At 43.4% G+C, this 19,422-nt stretch overlaps 1 protein-coding gene across 2 annotated transcripts; it reads right to left on the bottom strand.

Annotated features, from left to right (window-relative positions):
- Positions 1–4,485: 4,485 nt before the first annotated feature.
- On the bottom strand, positions 4,486–16,528 carry EIF4G2 (eukaryotic translation initiation factor 4 gamma 2). 2 transcript variants are annotated; one of them, XM_080817801.1, is made up of 22 exons: positions 16,241–16,528; positions 14,756–14,882; positions 14,373–14,438; positions 13,599–13,739; positions 12,895–12,997; positions 11,999–12,130; positions 11,846–11,912; positions 11,603–11,754; positions 11,117–11,227; positions 10,844–10,927; positions 10,663–10,761; positions 10,043–10,184; positions 9,774–9,934; positions 9,297–9,410; positions 8,623–8,748; positions 8,413–8,517; positions 8,105–8,320; positions 7,762–8,020; positions 7,228–7,432; positions 6,893–7,104; positions 6,691–6,812; positions 4,486–5,312 (listed from the first exon to the last, which is right to left on the bottom strand). In XM_080817801.1, the coding sequence occupies exons 8-22, from the start codon at positions 11,684–11,686 to the stop codon at positions 5,247–5,249; spliced, it is 2,106 nt and encodes a 701-aa protein (XP_080673927.1). In that variant the 5' UTR covers positions 11,687–11,754; positions 11,846–11,912; positions 11,999–12,130; positions 12,895–12,997; positions 13,599–13,739; positions 14,373–14,438; positions 14,756–14,882; positions 16,241–16,528; the 3' UTR covers positions 4,486–5,246. The 2 variants fall into 2 exon arrangements, with proteins under 2 accessions (XP_080673927.1, XP_080673928.1); XM_080817802.1 differs by lacking the exon at positions 9,297–9,410.
- Positions 16,529–19,422: the final 2,894 nt, after the last annotated feature.

Raw genomic sequence — 19,422 nt, 5'->3', positions numbered from 1 at the left:
TAACACTCGTTTCTTCTCTCTCTCCTGTCGGCCAGAATGTGTGCTACATAAAAAGCCTTCACCTCCTTCACTCTCCCGTCCTTAGCTCTGCGGTAGTGCCCAGCATGTAGTTGGTTCTCCTAAATATTGCTGAGCCGAATGGACCCATAGAGCCTTCCCACAGCCATCGAACACAGTTTCTTGTTACCTCTCTGGCTCCTTGCAGTGACGCTAGGAAGTGGCCAAACCAAGGATTCTTTCATAGATATGGCAGATGAAGCCCAGAGAGGAGAAGCAGTTGGCCTAAACTCATGGGACTAATCACTTGGGAAGCTGGGATTCCCAAGTAACTAGTAATTCGAGTCACAGACCAGGCTCTGAGTCCCATGCAAGCATGAGCAGCCCTCGAGGAGTCACTGCTTCTCAGTCACACTGTGGTGTCATCTGCTGCGGATGGGGGGACCAACCCAAAGCCAATGCTCACTCTCCCCCACCTTCTGATGAGCATGTCCAGGATGTTTTGGTCCTCTTTCTCTTGGGGTATTCAAGACAAGTAACACTTGTAGCCACCTCCAGACAGTGGTGGGGTGTCTTCTCCCGGGAGCCCAGCAAGAGCGCGACAGAGACAGGAAGCCCGATCCTGGTTCTGCCCCGTCTTCCTGGACTAAGCCCAGGCGAGGTGGATGGGAGGACAGTCTGTGGGTCTGGGCAGCCTGTGTGGCTTCAGGGTCCTCTTCCTGCTCCTCTCTGCTCTGCGCTCAGACGTCTCCTTGGCCAGAGCCCAGGGCGTCCTTGGAGGACACCCCGTGGAAGGCTGTCTCTAAATCCAGTGCGATGAGGGAGCTTAGAAGTCCCTGTCCTCCTTGGGGGAGAGGGAGATGGGGACTCTCCGGAGCCAGGTATAGGTGAGGTCGGTTTCCCTGCCTCTGCCTAGTGAACCCTCCCTCAAATGCTCTCATCAGGAGAGTGACACTTCTTGAAGCCCCAGCTTCTCCAGCCAGTTTCCTCCTCTCGGCTGAGGCAGCCCATCACCTGCCCATGATGGCAGCATGGTCAGTTCCTGTCCGTCTCCCCCACTGGACTGTGGATGCTCATGGAGTGGGGGCAGAGATGGTGTCCGACTCCTGCCATGTCCCAGCCCCCAGCACAAGGCTGGCAGGGCTGGGGTGCTCACTTCTGAAAGTCTGAATGAGTAAGTGAATGTGGCGAGCTGAGTGCTTTGTCATTCGACTGGAAGCGGATCTGGTACAGAGCAGGACAGTTAGGCGGGCGGGTGTCAGCTGTGGTCCCTTCTTCCTAGAGTCACCATGGAGTCAAATGAGCTAAGTTCCAGAGTGGACTCTTACCCAAGAATCTATCTGGATCCTAACCCCAAGTTTGTAGTTTGTATCCTTTGAGTTTCACCCCCCCCCCTTTTAAAAACTGTCCTAAATTGTTTATTAGGTAAGAATTCCTCAAACCTTCCTTCCGTCAGCAGTAATGGTGCAGCCGGAGCTCACTGTGCTTCTCCAGGCCGCTCAGGGAGGACCGCCCAGAGTGTGGTGGGACCTGTGATCCTTTCCAAGGCCACGGCTCCCCCGGCCTGCAGAAGTCTGTCCTTGCATCTCCCTGTGCTTGTGGACCAGTTTGGTGATCCACGGGGTGTCAGTGTTTCCTCTGTTAACTTTATGGAATGGATCAGTGAGGATAACCTCAAAGAATCCGTACGTGGAATCTTTGCCAGCCTAGTAAGAATTCAGGACTCTGAGAGCCGCACAGTGGCCCCCAGCTCGCTCCTCTGCAAGATTGAAGGCTTAGGTCAGACTTCAGCCACACCACGATGGACAGGCTTGCCTTGTAATTGGACCTTCTTCCTCATGCCCCAGTTATAGAAAACTCGGGCCCCATGAAACCTGGACGCATTGTTGCGTTCCATCTCTATTTGTTGGCACTTGTGTCCGGCACTGTGCTAAGCCCTGGGAATGGAGGAATTAAGAAGAGACACTCCCCCACCCTCCAGGAACTCTTCTCAGCACAGTGGAAAGGCAGGCAGTAAGCAGGTGGTCACAGTGCAGCGGGGTAGGTGCTAGAGGGGGAGGTGGGGAGGAGAGGCCTCATAGCAGACTGCTATGGGTATCTACCCAAGTTCCCTTCCAGAGTTCTTTGTTCCCTCCTACACGGTCAGCCTTCATGGGACGCAGGGCCTGCCTGACACAGCAGGGGCCCAAAAGGCCAGATCTGCTCAAGTGAACAAAGGCAGTAAAGGGTGGACACGTGATCCAAGCCCAGCCAGTTGTGGGCTCCTGCCTGGAGCTCTGAACCTGGACCTGGTGTTGTCCCTGGAGAAGTCCGACGCTGGCACAGGATGCCCTGGGGTCTGATGGGAATGCTCACAACACTGCTCTAGCAGAGTTCTGTGACTCAGCCTACCCAGCTTCCTTTCGTCCCCCTTCGCTTCTAAGCCTAGTTCTCAGGGTTTCCTTTGCATCCCTTAAGTGGGATGCCAATAAATTCCCTTTCTACTTAGTCTGTCCAGAATGTGTCTCTTTGCAACCAAGAGCTCTGATTGGTACAGATTCTTCCATCTTAGCAGAGGAAGGCAAGCTTTCCAAATGTGGGACATTTTATGCTAATTCCTGAAGGGATGAGTAATAGGCTAGATGAAGGGAGGGAGAGTAAGAGTAAAGGCCCACAGACAGGAGCTGGAAAGAAAAAATATATAAAGGGGCAAACAGCAGGTAACTCCATTGTTAAATTAAGGAATTTGTATTTTCTTCTAGGAAAACTTGGGGCCACTGAAGGGCAGATGAAGGACCAGAGTTTTACAACTGTCATCTGAAGAATGGACTGGAAGGGAAGTAAGATGAACTAGAGGATAACCCTTGTCACTCGCAATAGTTCAAGCATAAGACAGTGGGGGCTAGACTAGGCTGTGCAGTGGAGATGGCATTGAAGCTGTGGACTTCATCCAGATAGTGATCATGGAAATGGACAGAATGTGGGGATTGGTTGGGAAGGAGGGCTCAGGTTGGGGGAAGGGGGCCACATTCAGGGCCAGGAGAGGACAGGTTGCTATGGGGGAGCTTGAAATGCCTGTGGCACATTCAGATAAAATGTCTAGAAGGGGCTGAACGCATCCATTGGTGACCTGGGCAAGTTTGGACTCAAAACACAAGTCTTCGGCACGTAGACAGACCTGGAACTCTAGGAGCTGAGTGTGGAGGGGAGTCGAACAGTAGCATGTGTGCCGCAGGCTAGAAGAGAGCCTTAAGAGGAGATGGAAGAAGCCAGAAGGCCAAGAAATAACTGCTGAATGCTTTTGCTAGGTCAGTTAAGACTGAGAAATGCCCTTGGATTCATCTGCTGATTGGCAGCTCAGGATGGAAGCGGCTCTTCCTGAGAAGTCGGAAAAGCTACTGAGAAGGTAAAGCACAAGTTCATATGTGTCAAAGGCCTCCTCATGTGCAAGGCTCTCTTGCTAGGAAGGGACCATTTCTATTACCTTCCGCTATCAGGCCTTGGCTCAATTTTCAAAAATCAACCAGAGGGGGCGCCTGGGTGGCTCAGTAGGTGAAAGCCTCTACCTTAGACTCAGGTCATGATCCGAGTCCTGGGATCAAGACCCGCGTTGGGGGGGGGGGGTGTCTCTGCTCAGCGGGGAGCCTGCTTCCTCCTCTCTGCCTACTTGTGATCTGCCAAATAAATAAAATCTTAAAAAAAAAAAAATCAACCAGAGGAAGGAAACAAAGTTACCTTACCCAAGATCACACTGCACAGTAGTAATAAGGATGAATGCAGTCTTAGAACTTGAAAGGAACTTAAGACCTATGTCCAGGGGCACCTGGGTGGCTCAGTTAAGCCTCTGCCTTGGGCTCAGGTCACGATCTCAGGGTCCTGGGATCAAGCCCTGCATCGGGCTCTCTCCTCAGCAGGGAGCCTGCTTAGTCCTCTGCCTGCTTGTGATTTGTCAAATAAAATCTTAAAAACCAACCCCCCCCCCAAAAAAAACCACACCTTTGTGATTGGGTTCAATAAATATGCTTACTGTGTGTAGGTCCTGTCCTAGGTGCTGGGGAAACAGTGAACAAAAAAAATTTCCATCTCCTCACATGCTGGAGGGAGTCATAAACAAGCAGTCACAATAATGGTGGACATGGCGATATGTAAAGGAGGTTAAAAGGTATAACAAGGGCTGTTTTCACAGGGGAGACAGGCCCTTACTAATTAACCTGATAGTTGAGCCAAGGCTTAGGAAAGACTACAGGGTGAGGGGAGGAATGCATGGTACATCCCAGGAAGCAGGGCAGAATGAACAAGGGGCAAAAACAAGAAAATCTGATCAGATTTACTGGGTATGGGGTAAGGACAGGAGGGCCACTAGATCAGATGTAGGGCAGTGTAGGCCAAGGCTCGTGTTTTGACTTAGAAATCTACCTAGGCAAATGTTACCAAGTTTGTTGCTACACACCTAAATTCATAGTAATTCTTCATTAATGTGTGGCTGCTACTTAAAGACACACAACTCTATCAAGTATCACAATGTTTATTGATAGATACAAGTATATAAAATCAGGGCATGAACATGACTTGATAAATTAAGTAGACTTAATTTCAATACTATAATAAGAGGGACCAATTCAAATTCTCACCATTTGTTTCACACCCACAAAACCACTTCAAGGGCATTAACGATCTCTCAAAACTGATCAGTTTTGTGCAAGTAAACCATGTTTCTTTTAAAAAGACTTGTGCACTTGCCCAGGCTCAAGGATATTAAAATCTAGCACATAAAGCCCATTACTAGAGGTAGAAATACAGGCAATATACTATTACGGCAACAACCATCAATTACAGTTAAGAATTTTTCTGTAACAACCAAATGGATAATCAAATATTGCAACAACTCAAGTATTACTGAGCAAAGTGCATTTCTACAGTATTCAGTGTTGCTATTCAGTTTTCTAACTTAAAACAGCCTATGGTAACTGGCAGCAAAGAAGGTCCTTGCAATAGACTGCCTCTGCTTGAGAACTCAGGATGTAATTATTGCATGCTGCTAATACACTATCTAAACATTAAAGATACTCCTAAAATATTTGATGGTAGACTATGATTAAGACATTACACTACAAAAAAACCTTATGCAGAAGGAAATCCTAACTGACGTGCTTCTGCTTTAAATATTGTGAAAACATTACAGCGGAATGAATTTTCGCAGTGGTTAGGTCAGATGCAGTTACGTCATAGCAACAGTATGTTTTGCACAATTTAAGGCTTTGGCTGGTTCTTTAGTCAGCTTCTTCCTCAGACTCCTCTTCTTCAGCAGTTTCTAGCCAGGTTAGCCACTGATTCACCTGTGGATTTGTCATTCCACAAAATTAAGCCACACTTACACGAGACAGAAAAACTCAAACCAATAGTTTAGGATAGAGCTACCAAACCCACCAAAGGAGAACTTTTTTTTTTTTTTTTTTTTTTTTAAGATTTTATTTATTTATTTGATAGATCACAAGTAGGCAGAGAGGCAGGCAGAAAGAGAAGGGAGGAAGCAGGCTCCCCGCGGAGCAGAGAGCCCGATGCGGGGCTCGATCCCAGGACGCTGGGATCAGGACCTGAGCCGAAGGCAGCGGCTTTAAACCACAGAGCCACCCAGGCGCCCCCAAAGGAGAACTTTTAAGTAGTCTACACCTTTTATGATTGCAAAAGCCTTCAGAACATATTGCTAATTATTACTTGTCTACTGGCTGGGAGTTACTTTAAAAAGGTGTGGACGAGTTGTACTTGGGAAGCGATTTACAGTCCGTGAGCCTGGGTGTCATTCCATGACACTGCTTCCAGTTACCTCTGAGGTTCAGTAAGGGACAGGGGCTCCTCCCAAACCTAAGTTTAGCAGGACTGGGGAGGAAGAGGGAAGAAGATTCCTGGAAGCAGATTTCCAGCCCCACCTCAGGACTGCTCAATCAGATTCCCCAAGGACAGGGCTAATAATAAATGCTTCACGGATGCTCCTCACAAAGACACTGTAGAGACAAGTGTTTCTCAAAGCCTGATCCCCTGGAAAACCACAGACCCACTAAATCTGACTCTATGAAACCTGGTTTTAAACCACTCTGTGGGTGATCAATGTACAGTGATTTTAAAATCCCCAGAAGTGGGGCGCCTGGGTGGCTCAGTCGTTAAGCATCTGCCTTCAGCTCAGGTCATGATCCCAGGGACCCTGGGACTGAGCCCTGCCTTGGGCCCCCTGTTCCTTGGAAAGCTTGCTTCTCCCTCCCTCACTCCTCCTGCTTATGTTCCCTTTCTTGCTTGCTGTCAAATAAATCTTTAAAAATAAAATCCCCAGAAGTATAAAGTTCTTCGCCTAGGGCTAGAATGCCACTAAGATCTAAAACTAAGGTGTGAAAAATCAGAAGCGATCTCTCCTTTATTTTTTTTTTTTAAAAAGCTTAAATCCAGTCTTGTGTAATCATTCACAACCTTTCTAAGTATATTTCTTAAAAATGCTAACCATCAATAACCTCTTACATATCACTAGATTGAAGCCTTTCATCACTTCATGGCTCTCCCTCACTGTGCTAACTGCCGACTTTACCACAGCTTCCAACAGTACAGAAGGAGAGATACAGATAAATCTAAGTATTTAATGAAGAGCCTTTAAAACTGAACTATAGGATGCAAAATACCAAGTAAATTGAAAAAAAAACTGGCTAAAATGACTAACAAAACATTTACCTGGAACAAAGCCTTGCCTTTCCCAGGAAACTCTTGGGTTATATCTTCTTTCCAAGCCAAGAAAGCTTCTTCTTCAATAATTTCCATGTCATAAAAGTGAACAAAAAAGCGGAGTAACATGCCTACAAGACAGTATATAATCCCGTTATCTAGTGCACTGTTGGGAGACACAGCCCCCACTCACCGTCCTTCTCCCACTCACCTTTGGGGAAGTTGCTGTTGTAGCAGTGCACCTGAAGAGCATACAGGGCACTGACTTGCAGATCAACGTGATCATGAAGGAATTTCTGCATTACTGGCTTGAAAGAAAGAAGCAGTTGTTTTTCCTGCTCTAACTGTTCTTTGGAAGGAGCAGAGGAAGAATCTGTCTCATCACTGGGTGGGTTTACTTCACTAGAAATATACTGTAAGAAGCTGCAAAGAAAGATTGTGTTAGAACCCAAAAGCAAAGTTTTCCAGCTCAAGAAAGACAATTCTTAGTCCCTTGCCTTAGACTTTTTCTAGTAAATAAAGCATTAACTCTGGACTTTATCTTACCTAGTCATTAAGATGTTCACAAATCCTTTATCTACATGAAGTTTGGGGGAGATGTTATCTTTAATCCATTTATATATGGTTTGAGGGGATGGATCCAACTTTATTTGCTTCAACAGTTCCTTCTCCAATTTGAGGAGTGGGAATAAGAAACTCAGTCCCTTTCCTTCCAAAATCTCCAACATGCGGTCCTTATTCTGATCAATTTCTGAAGAGACAAAAGCCATCTCCATCATTAGGTAGTTCATTTTAGCCAGCTGACCTGTCTAGAGAACAGCTTCACAAATTATTTCCTAAATGTACAAGATTAACATAAAAATAAACCCAGCAAAGGAAACACTTAGTATTTGGATCAAATAGTCATTAAATCATAATCACTTTTTATAAAAGGTGATCTCTAGCCTGTGGTAATGCTTATCACTATCTGGACAGGATAATAAAAACAGTGTGAAGATTTATGTAAATCCACTCAAAGTACTAAGTAAGACTCTCTAGACTTAGTATTCCAAACAAAAAAAGTCCCCAGCATTCTCTTACCTGGGAGCATTTTCTGCATATTGACCTTGCTTTGTTGAAAAAGTTCTGTTAACCATTCTCGATCTTGTAATTTAGCTAATTGCTGAAGACAAAGTAAGAAGAGAGGAAAATGGGTGCCACTTTCCAGTGGTTGAGCTAGTTCTGAAATGCTCACCAGCTCTGAAATGATGGCACGAGCTGCAAACTGTGCTAAATATGATTTCACCAAAGGGATGTCAACCTCCAGTTTGGGGCACTGGTCCAATACATTCAGGAAAGCCTTAGAAGGAATACACAACAGTCAGTTTATCAGTTCTCAAATATAAATGCAGAAGAGTCCTCACAGAACCAGACAAGCGTTTACCTGCATGAAGTTGTCACTTGTGGCTATCCCTTCCTGTTTAAGCAAACTGATCAAAGAACTTGCTTTTTCTTTATCTTCATCACTTCTATCTAGTGACAGGATAATTACTTTGCTTAACATCTCAGGAAGAAAGTGTTTAGGAGCCCTCATTTCTCGTACACCATTGACAGCTTCATTTGCATTCCCACTATTCAGATATTCAGTCACAACAGTTTCCTGAAAAGAATATAATCCAAGTATCTTTAGTATTTCCCTAGCTCAGACAGATACACTCCATGAATTAAACTACTGGCTTATTTGAAACTTACAGTTAGTTTAAGTAGTTCTTCCTTCGATGGTGGTGGCTTTTTACTGGTCTTAGCAGGCTTTTCCTGGATAAGTGGTGGATTAGTTTTGAGACCAAGCTGAGGTGTCTTAAAAAACAACAAAAAAACCCCTCATGAAGTTAAAAAGAAGACACTAAAAAGTCTTCAGAAAGTATTCTAACAAGAGAAAATGTTGTTGTATTATAGTCATACCTGTCCCAGAGGCGGCGTTTGAGTGCGTGGTGGTTGTGCACTAGGAGGAATCATAGTTATCTGGGGCTGAAGCTTTGGCACTTGATTTTTATTCATTAGGAACGACTGAGCAGGCCTCAGGCTAATCTAGAATTAAAAACAGATCACAACAAAAAATCGACAACATGGAGATGGCAAACATTAAATCCAACATCCTACAATTAATTCAGCATACACAAACATCCCAGAACCTAAGACAGAAATTTGAGAACTGATGGCTAAAAAAGTTGCTCCATGTTAACATAACTTCAGGCAAGAACACTAAAGATCTGATCCATACGAAAGTTAAGATACTGTTACAAATCATATTTGTACTAGAATTCTCCCAGGCGAAGCATCACTTAAGTATTGAAAATCAGAAAATTAGTTCATTTACAGGAAAATCACAATCAAAATCTTGACAACCATTTTCTTTGCTCTAACTCAAGACTTAAAGAGACTTGCCCTCATATCTCATAATCTTCGCTCACAGGACGCTGGACATCCAAAGATAGAAAAAGAAGTACAGAAAAGAAAGAAGAAGGTGAAGAACTCCAGCATTAAGTCCTCTTAATAACGCGTCTTATTTATAATCATCGGGCAATAGATTTCTAAATTGACAAACTTTGGTATATAAGTAACATAGGCAAATGTACCTCATCTGCATTAAGCTGTCCTTTCTTAGAAAACCGAGGTGGCATATCCTTCGACTGTCCTTGCAGCTGGGATAAGAGTCCCTGACTCTGGTTATGGTAGAGCTGGCTTAGCCCCTATTTTAGAAAGGGAGAAAGAAAGTCTAGATAAAAAGGGGTCCACAATTATGGTAATCAAGTACCAAAGGGATGAGCCAAGCCATAAGGAAAAGTTTAAACTGAATTTGCCCAGAGGAAGCAAAAGATGAAAACAAGGGAAGAATAAAAATCTAGCCTAACTGTCAAATAAAAGTGCTTTGATTTTACTAATCTTAAAGATAAGCATCTTACCCAATTTTAAATAACTGTAATACACATATATTTGGTTTAGAAAAACATACATGACTGTAAAATAATTGAATCTTTAAAAGAGCAAAAAGTAAATCACATACATTACTGGATTTAATACTTGTTACCTAAGCATTCTCAATGTTTTCTTACCTGGCTTTTCATGAACTTGCCTCCCATCTCTCCAAACTGCGATTGTGTGGGAGGCATGATGTGTCCCCCATGGCCATTGAAGAGTTGATTCGAACGATGACGCCCCATGGTGGGTGAAAATCTATCCTGTATAACTCCTGGACCAGTACCAATTCCACTACCTTAAAATACATAGATGAACAAACAACTCTTTACAACTCTGCTACTATTAAAATGGTGAAGGTTTTTTTTTTTTTGGTAAACTGAAACCAGTTTCAGTTAAAAATCACCTGGCATTTGTCCAAACATATCAGCAAGTCCTCCAAGTGGGTCCCTATCCATTTTCATCCTGGGTGGCATGAACGGTCCCTCCAGAAAGAAGTCACTTCTCATTCCTTGAGCCATAGGAGCAGGAATAAACACTCCTAGATCCTTTAAAAATAAAGTGAATAAACACCTAATTCCAGACACTATTTTACTTGAAACTAAAATCCTTATACTGAGAAAAACAACTTCTAAACTACTAAAGTGCTAATTATATAATTTCTATATAAAACTTCTTCCCATAACACTATACAAGTAACTAAAGACATTAAGCTCCACCAGTAAGAGTCGTCTCACTCAAGTGTTAACAGGATCATTGCAGTTTCATGAACTTAACCACTCGATTAAAAAACAAAACCACCAGGGCGCCTGGGTGGCTCAGTTGGTTAAGCAACTGCCTTCAGCTCAGGTCACGATCCCGGAGTACCGGGATCAAGTCCCGCATCGGGCTCCCAGCTCCACAGGGAGTCTGCTTCTCCTTCTGACCTTCTCGCCTCTCATGCTCTCTCAAATAAATAAAATCTTTAAAAGTAAATAAATTTAAAAAAAAAAAAAAAAAGAAAAAGAAAAACCACCAGCCTCTTACTTTTACTGCATCTTGACGGATTTGATTGATCGTCTTTGGTCCATTGTCAAGAAAAGCCTTGCGAGGAACCCAATGGTGTTCTCGCAACTCTACAGTATCCTTTAATTTAAAAAGAAGTCTTAGTAAGTTTTAATATTCCCAAAAAGAAATAAGCTTATCAACATATTTAAACCAGTTCTACCTGCAGCAGGAAACGAATCCTCGCTGGCAATTCCTTACTTAACATCAAGGAGCACATTCGGGCAAAGTACTGATCCATTAAGGACTAATAAAACAGAAATACCTAATTAGAAAAAAGTATTATGGCAAATATATACTATTACTTTAACCTTTTAAAGACTTCTTGCTTTATAATCAAGAATAGGACAATCCCCTACATCACAAAAACAAGTCTTTTGATTTAAATAAAATTAAGACAGGCTACTTATATCACTTTTGTCAGCAACACACATACCTTGGCTCGTTCATGGTCTAATCTAGGTCCCACTGTCCTCATTATCTGACAGAGGCACTCCAAATCCTCTCCCATATCTTTGAGTTGGACTCTCTTCTTCTTTTCCAAAAGCTGCCAAAGAAATAAATGCCACAGGTTGACAAAATCTTACTTGGTTTATAGTTTTATCACTTGTCCTCATGTCTGCACTGATGGAGAGCACACTCATACACAGTACTAAGAACAGTACTATTTGGCCACTATACAAGAAATCCTTCCAAATTAAAGCAATTTTAACAGAGGTAGTTAATTCTACCCCTAGTTTACAAAATACACTGTGGTGTACTTTAAGTACCTACTTGTAACATTTAAGTAAGTTCTGCTAGCCATCTGGAATATTTAACAAGCCCACCAACATTCTGCAATGGCACGAAGCAATTATAATGGGACTTTCCCCCACATGATGTGTACCCAGTGGCTGATCTAAACCGAAATTCCCATACTTACTGTTTTGATGCACTTATGAAGGATAGATTCATGAATAAGATCAAGCTTTCCAAGTTCTCCAATGAATTTGATGTTCCCCAACATCTTGATCTTAGCAATGGCTCTCTGTTCCTCCTCCTCGGGGAGGAGGGGATTTTCACGCTTATCATAGACTGAAAACACACAACAAAGGGAAAAAAGTCAACTTCCAGAATAAAGTTGAAAATACACAGTACCACGTAAGTAATAAATATAAACTCTCACCATCAACATTTCTGGTTCGGTTTTCAAATTCATCTTGTAATTTGGAAATTAGGAGGCGTCTGAATGTCTATAGGAAACAAAGACATTTGGCAGGTTTTGTTAATGAAATCTTTCAAATCAATTTTAAAGTAAGCAAGCAACACCACCACTTACTGTGCTTTGCTTCTGTCCTGGTTGACCCTCTGCTGCTGGGCCATCAAAGTTTGGTGCATCTTCTGCCAATCGCAGACATAGCTGAGCATACAGTGAGCTATACTTTGGCTCTTCTAGGGCTTTGTCCACAATCTACAGAAAATGGCATTTTTAAAACTAAATACTACTTTTTGAAAGAACCCTTGCTTTAACTTAATACTTCCTTGCAAGTCTTAAGGATCTTAAATGTCTTAAGAACTTCCCAACAAAATCTTGGCCTATCTACCTTATGCATGTAAAATAATTAGCACATAGCCCAGAAAAATACAAGCACTTAAATATTAGCTCAAAGATGGTACCAAAAAAGTCCAACTGTACAGATCTCATGAGTCACACCCCACCACCAAGAGTTAAAAGTATCTTGGATATTGAAACTATAAACAGACACTGGAATCTTACTATCACCTTACCCTACGATTCATTTCCAAGACCAAAGCATGCTTTCCACAGAAAAACATAACCCCCCCCAAACCTGATTAGCCTGTGCTTAGCCCCTAACTCTCCACACATAGTATGAACGTATATGTATTTTTTAGCATGAACAATTTAAAATGCACCTTTTATGTCAGGACAACCACACTTGCTATAAGCACTGTGTAATGTATCAAATCACTATGTTGTACACCTGAAACTAATGTAACACTGTATGTCTAACTATATTTCAATATAAAAATAAACATCCACTTCTTAAATCTGATGCTTTCAAAACTTAGTGGTTCTTTTTTTAAAAGCACCACACAATTCAGAAATAAATGTATCTAGCTCACACCTGAGTTTTAAGCAACAATGCAAGTGTACCAAAAAACCCTTGGATCTGTTAACTATTTTTCTTTCACTTAAGCCAACTTTTAACTTACCAGCAGTATGACCCCTTTAAGGATGAGTTTAGACTCTACACCCACATTGAGGAGCTCAAGGCATAGCTTGTCAAACTTTTCAGGAGTAAGCTTATTTAGTATGCTGGGGAGAAAAGGATTGCACTAAGCGTCAGGCAACAAAGAATTAAGAGTTGAAAAACAACTTTTAAATTATGTTAATTTTTTTCTCCCATCACTGACTATCTAAGACCTATCTTCTTACCTATGTAACCAAGAGTATGTTAAAATAAACCTCTCACTATTATTTAGATCCTATCTGTACCTGGTTGGGGGTCCCCAGCTGTTTGACAATTCTTTCTCACTACCTCAAAACCCAGAGAACAAGAATCTCATCATCAAGGCTAAATTCCAGGAACTAAATACCTATGTTCCATGCTTCAGTGGGTTACACACCAGGCACGGCAAACATCAGGACAAAAGGCTTGTGGATTTTAACCCAATGACTGTAAGCAACTCTTAAATCTCAAGAAACCTAAACCTAAACCTGTATGCTGCAGTCTTCAGTTTAAGATTAAAAAAAAACAAAAACAAAAACAAACAAACAAAAAAACACTGGCATTCCTTAAAATACACACTTAGGACATGAACACTGCTTTCTGGATAATATAGCAGACACAAGAAAACCACAGCCAACCCATCTCTCCACCTTTTAATAAAAAGACAAAAGGGATCTACAAACTTACCCTCTTACTTTCCTGAAGATTGCATCATGTCGTTCTTTTTCATTTGCGGAGTTGTTTGCTGCGGAGTTGTCATCTCGTCTAGTGCTTCGTGCAGGAATCCATTTCTGAGCGTTTTGCCCTGGGGTTTTCCCCAGGAACTCGCTAGTAAAAATTGAGATTTATAATTAAAACAACTTAAAACCTTACTGTCACATATCAAACGTTATACCGACCAGACATTTTTCTAAATAAAAAGTTTACATTTTTTCAACTTCCTGTACAACTAAGCAACTCACAATCAGTGCTTCTCAAACAGTGTGCATCAGAATCACCTGAAGGGCTTGTTAAAACAGATTGCGGGACCCACCCCCAGTTTTGTTTTAGTGGAGCTAGGGAAGGGCCAGATAATTTGCATTCTTAATAACTCCCAGATGATGCCAATGCTGCTGCCCCAAGAGTCGCACCTTTGGAATATCTTCTAATGTCTTATGACCATGCTGCATGCATAGGGCTTTCCTACTGATTAGTATGGTAACTGCTAATAATAATTGCTGATTTCAGAAATAACAGTGAAAATAATCCAAAGAGTTAAGAGGATAAAACAGCAGTCTGAAAGCCCTAATTCAGATGATTTAGCAAAACAATCAAGAACTGATATTCTAAATTAAGGCTATGTAGCAGAAACTGTGCCCAGTAGGATTAGGATTCCTAGTAGTATGTATTCCTGTACTCTTATGCATGAGAAAAGACAATCTAAATCTGCCTTATAAAGCTCATTGTTACTACACACTATACCTGTTGCCAGCAGTCTTGGGATAGTGCTGAGGTGCACCCCTACTTCCTCCTCCGCCCGAAGAAGCACTATTTAAAAAAATAATTAAAAAAAAATTTTTTTTAAAAGTAGATGCCAATTATCTCACCTAAAAAGGGCTACTAACCGAGCTCCTTAATTATTCTGTATTTCAGAAATTACACCACAGATGAAGACTGAACTTTGGCCTAATGGAAATGACATTTATCCTCCAGATGGCAAAAATAATGAAAAATTTAAAACTTTTAAAAAGTACATGGTATATTATACATTAAACCTGCAACACATTCAAAATTATTTGGTGTGGTAATTCTTTTAATCTTGTGATTAGACTCTTCATAACCGCCAAAAATAAATCTACACATACCTGAAACGAGAAGCACCCCCTTCTGCAATCGCACTCTCCACTTTGGCGGCTTGACAACGAAGAATCTTCAAAAGAATAATATTAATGGATGGGGTGGGGAGGGAAGAGGATGGGAGAAATGAAAAACCTAGAATGAGAAAGAGTACCGAAATTAGACACTGCTAATAAACGAACCCATAAACCTTCCTTCAATTGTAGTTTATTTTAGATCTTGGCACCGCAGTTGACTGAACTTTCACTGCATTGCAGATTTCCTAAGACTAAAATAGAATGTACTCAAACACAAGTGGACAGTAAAATTTTATTTTGTTTAGCCACCTGGAAATTCCTTTTATGTTCAAAGATGCAAAGAGCCTTTCACAGGAACAGGAGAACATCTGACTGCGAACAAATCTTTTCAGAGAACCACATTCTACCTTCTTGAAAACTGAGCACTAAGATCAGTAACAGAAAATCTAACTCCATCAACATGAGCACATTATGTGTAAAATGTCCTAAGCTTTCACTGCCTCGACGACGAGCCCAGCGGACTAGTAAGAAATAACTAAAGACTGCCAAGCAGTTTTCTTCACTGCCCATTCTTTCAACTCCCCCGCACAGAGGGCATCCCGGAAGATGCGAGAGGGACATGGGTGTACAGTGGCTGGCACTCAAAAGGCGGAAGACACGGGCAACAACATGGCAGCAGGAACCTCCGCCCCATTTCCCCCTTCCTGGGAACAAAAGAGCACTGGATTCCTCCCACCCAGGCTGGAGTTAGGGAAGTGCTTCCGACAACCTCCCCGCGAAGCCGCTGGGGGCAAGCCTCGGCGGGGAGGAGCGGAGGCCGCCCCCGCCGGCCCAGCGCCCGGCTCTTTGTTCTCCAGGCAGGAAGGCGGCCTCCTTCCCACCCGCCGCCTCCGAGCAGACCCCCCTCCCTCTCCCCAAATCCCCGAGGGACTGACAGCCGCCTCTCCGTTTCCTTCCCAGCTGACAAAAGGACGCAAGTTCTTGTTTTCTCTCCCCTCTCCCGTTCAGGCGGGGCCCGCTCCCCGCCGGCACTGGGGGCCTTAACATACCGCCTCCCTCCCGGGAGGCCGGGCTCCAGGACTCCTGCGCCTCGGCTGGTCCCGCGCCAACGGCCGGGCCCTCCCCGCCGGCCGGCACGTCGCTCCCCGCTGCGGCGCGCGCGGCCCCGCCACGCTCTCTCCCCGTCCGAGCACACCAGCGCCTCGGCCCGCCCGGACCCCGGCCACCGACAGCCACGATGAAGGCTGGGGGCCGCCATCTCTACCGGTTTCCTTCTACTCCGAGAGCAACGGGAAAGGAGAACAAAGGTGAAGAATTTCTAGGTGCCCGAAGAGCGGAAAAAACGCTAACAAGAGTCGCCCCGCCCGTCTCCGCCTGCGGCCGCCATTTTGTACCGCTCGAGAAGAAGCGGTCAGGGCACGGCGGCCATTTTAGAGCGCTCTATTCGGCGGCGGCGGCGGCGGCGGCTCTACTCACCTTCACCGAGAACTCAGCAGCTGCCGCCGCAGCTGCCTCCTCAGGATCCGGTCGTCGGGGACAGGGAGGGAGGGGAGAGGGGAACGGAAAACAAAAAAGGGGGAGGGAAGGGGGAGGAAGGAGTCGGAACGGCTTGGAAACGCTCAGCTCAGAGGAGTCGCTGCTGCAGCCACCACCCGGTACTCGCCGCCACCTCCATAGAGCTCCAACTCGCTGCTGGCGCTGAGGCGTGTCTGAAGCCGAACTTATCACTCTGGGGCAGCCGAACCCACCAGAGCCGCCCCGAATGGCTCCTTCGTCGCCCAATCAGCAGCCAGACTGATGTCTGCCACCAATCCGCGCAGGGCGGCGGGGAGGAGCCACAGGGCCAAGCTCGGTTGCAGCGCAGCCCCGCCGCAGTGCGCAAAGCCATATTCGCGAAGGCTCTGAGGCCAAGCTGGTGGCGTAAGGGGAGTTGAGCACGGTCGAGTTGCGAGCCACTTGCGTAAAGTCGGAGAGCCCTTCTGAGTCTGCGTTGGTGTGGCTGTCTCATCTTCCTCCTGTGTCTTTGTTCCCTGACTCTACAACATGCTCGAGTTGCACACCCCCCCTTCCCCTCTACCTCATTTTCTCAGCGGGCATGGGGGGTGGGGTTGTGCGAGGGACTCGCCTTTCCCCTACCCTACCGGATTCCTGTCCGTGGCGTGTCAGAGCATTGATCTTCCTGGCGCCCCCAAGGCGCCGTGGTTGCCCCTCGCAGGGCGGGCCTCCCCGGGACTGGCCTGTAGGGTTGAGGCCTGGCGCCCCCGGGGCACAGTGCCTGGAATAACTATCGGCCTCCAGGTGCTCAGCGTCGGCAGCTTTAGGTGGGGGAGCCGGGAGGATAGGGTTCAGGAAACTAGACGGTGCACCCAGATGGGTAAAGAAGGCTTCATTCAGCTCCCTATTTATTCCACCCCCTGCAGAGTGAATGAGAAAAGGATAAAAGGAAGGGGTTTATTGTCTTTGTACTTTACAGGAGAAGCAGCTTTTCACGAAGGAATGTCCGGCCAGCGGTCACGGAGGAATACCCAGACCGTACCAGACTTCTTTGGAAGAAGTGTTTGCGGAGCGCGGGCATTTGGAGGATTTTAATTGCTAGCTGCTGGTTTTTGTTTTTGGGGTTTTGTTTTTAAGCGCGTTGAAGACTGTCAGCTGTGTATTTCCATTTTATGTAAGGTCCACCATAACAAATAGGATTAAGCTTTTCAAAGCCAGCAGATGAACTATTTATACTCCTCAGGTAATATTTTAAAGGAGGGCTACCGTAAAATGAAGTGTTCCATCGTTTGCGACATTTCAGCTACATAAAAATGGAGTCCTGGCTATACAAAAATGGAGTCATATTTCCATATACTTAGCAGAAATTTCCCCATCTTCATTTTGAACATGCAGTTCTTGATACAATGTGTATCAAAAGCAAGAAACTGTGTTTTAACATGCATATCTTTTAAAGAAAGTGTCCAATAAAGGGCAGGATTTTCAAAGACCAGACCTGTGTTTGACATGTCAAAACAGCTCTTGGTGTTGAAAGCACCTAGCCGGTAATACAGTCTTCATGAAAGTTGCAGTTTGTCCTAGGACGTTTTTAAACCTGATAATAGAGGGGTGTGGTGCGTCTCTGAAGATTTCTAACAATTCCAGCATCTTTACATCTTTGCCATATACGAGGGGGATCACTGCCCCTCATATTACTACAGTTATTGCTATTGACTTAATAGCTTGACCTTAAACAAGTGGAAAATATCTCATTCTTGGAGTTAGTTACATGTGGAAAATAAGACATTTTGGGGAAGGGTGAAAATTGTGTTCCAAATGCGAGAGGTTTTACTTTGTAATTTCAGGACCCCTGTCGCTTCAAAATAAACCTGAACAATATTTCTTTATATTATTACAGGGCTCTACAGTTTGCAAAAATGCTTTCATATATGTGATACTTTATTTTTAAATAACTGGTTTACATTCCTCATAACTGATAATACATTAATCTGATGGAATAATTTAAAAAACACTAGATTTCAAAGAGAATATTTACCGAGCTCTAAAACTAAGATGGTCTTTTGAGGAGTCTGAAACTCAAAAATAAAAAAGGTTTTACTTAATCTTTGATCATTGTGAACCCGGCTTCTGTGGACTTTGCAGTGTGTGTGTGAGAAACTGGGCTGGGAGAAAGTAACCCAATGTAAAAAGGTGAAACTATGGATAAAACATAATCTTTCAATTATCTTTCAATCAGTAGGAGAGATATTCACAGTTTTGAAATGTTTCCATCACATCCTAGATGTATGAAAATTCAAGTCATTATCTGGAATTTAGCTTTTAGTTTATAGAAAATTGAATTTTAAATACACCCACTTCAATCTGCTAGTTTTAACATTTCCATTTTATGTCAGTTTTCTGTAAGACTGCAAAACTCTTAGAGTCCTGACTGACTTGTTAACTCATATATTGTTGCATTCTTTTAACTAATCATGTCAAATGTTTGTTATTATTCCAACACATACAACTCCACAACAGCTTAAGGATTCCCCATAATCATACATCTCCAGCTCACATCTCTAAGTTCAGCTCTTAATTTCTAACAGCCTATTACTGATCAGCGATGCAAACTTGCAGCCAATATTTCGTTTGGGCCACACAGTAATTTTAAACCTTTGAATTAGTTGACATTTAAATTTTAGGAGATTTTATACAGAAGTCTAGATATACATCTTTTCATGAAAAATCTTAAAATAAGGCAATACTGGGCCTGAAATTCCAACAGGGCAACATTTAAGTATAGCTGAGTAGTGACTGCCTTGTTTAAATGTTTTCATTTCACCACAGTTAAATCTGACTTGATCCATTCATTTATGTTCCTGTCTGGCCTCTACAGCCATTTTGCTTTTTTGAGTTATTTGTTCAAACTCAATTCGGTATGTAATTGATCATCATCCTATTATAGGGAAAAGGAGTCAGACTTGTTCAGCTACTTTCTCTACTTCTTACTGTGTAATGTTGGGCAAATTATTTAACTGCTCTCTCCTATTAGTTTCTAAATGTGTAAAATGGGAATAACAGTATTTATAGAGTTATACAGATTAATTGAGATAATTATGTAAAGCACATAGCATAGTCCCAGACGTAATAATTACTTAATGTCTGTTACCATATTATCAATAATA

This window comes from Martes martes (assembly GCF_963455335.1).
Source record: "Martes martes genome assembly, chromosome: 10".
Lineage (NCBI taxonomy): Eukaryota > Metazoa > Chordata > Mammalia > Carnivora > Mustelidae > Martes > Martes martes.
This window is presented reverse-complemented; position numbering and strand designations above follow the sequence as displayed.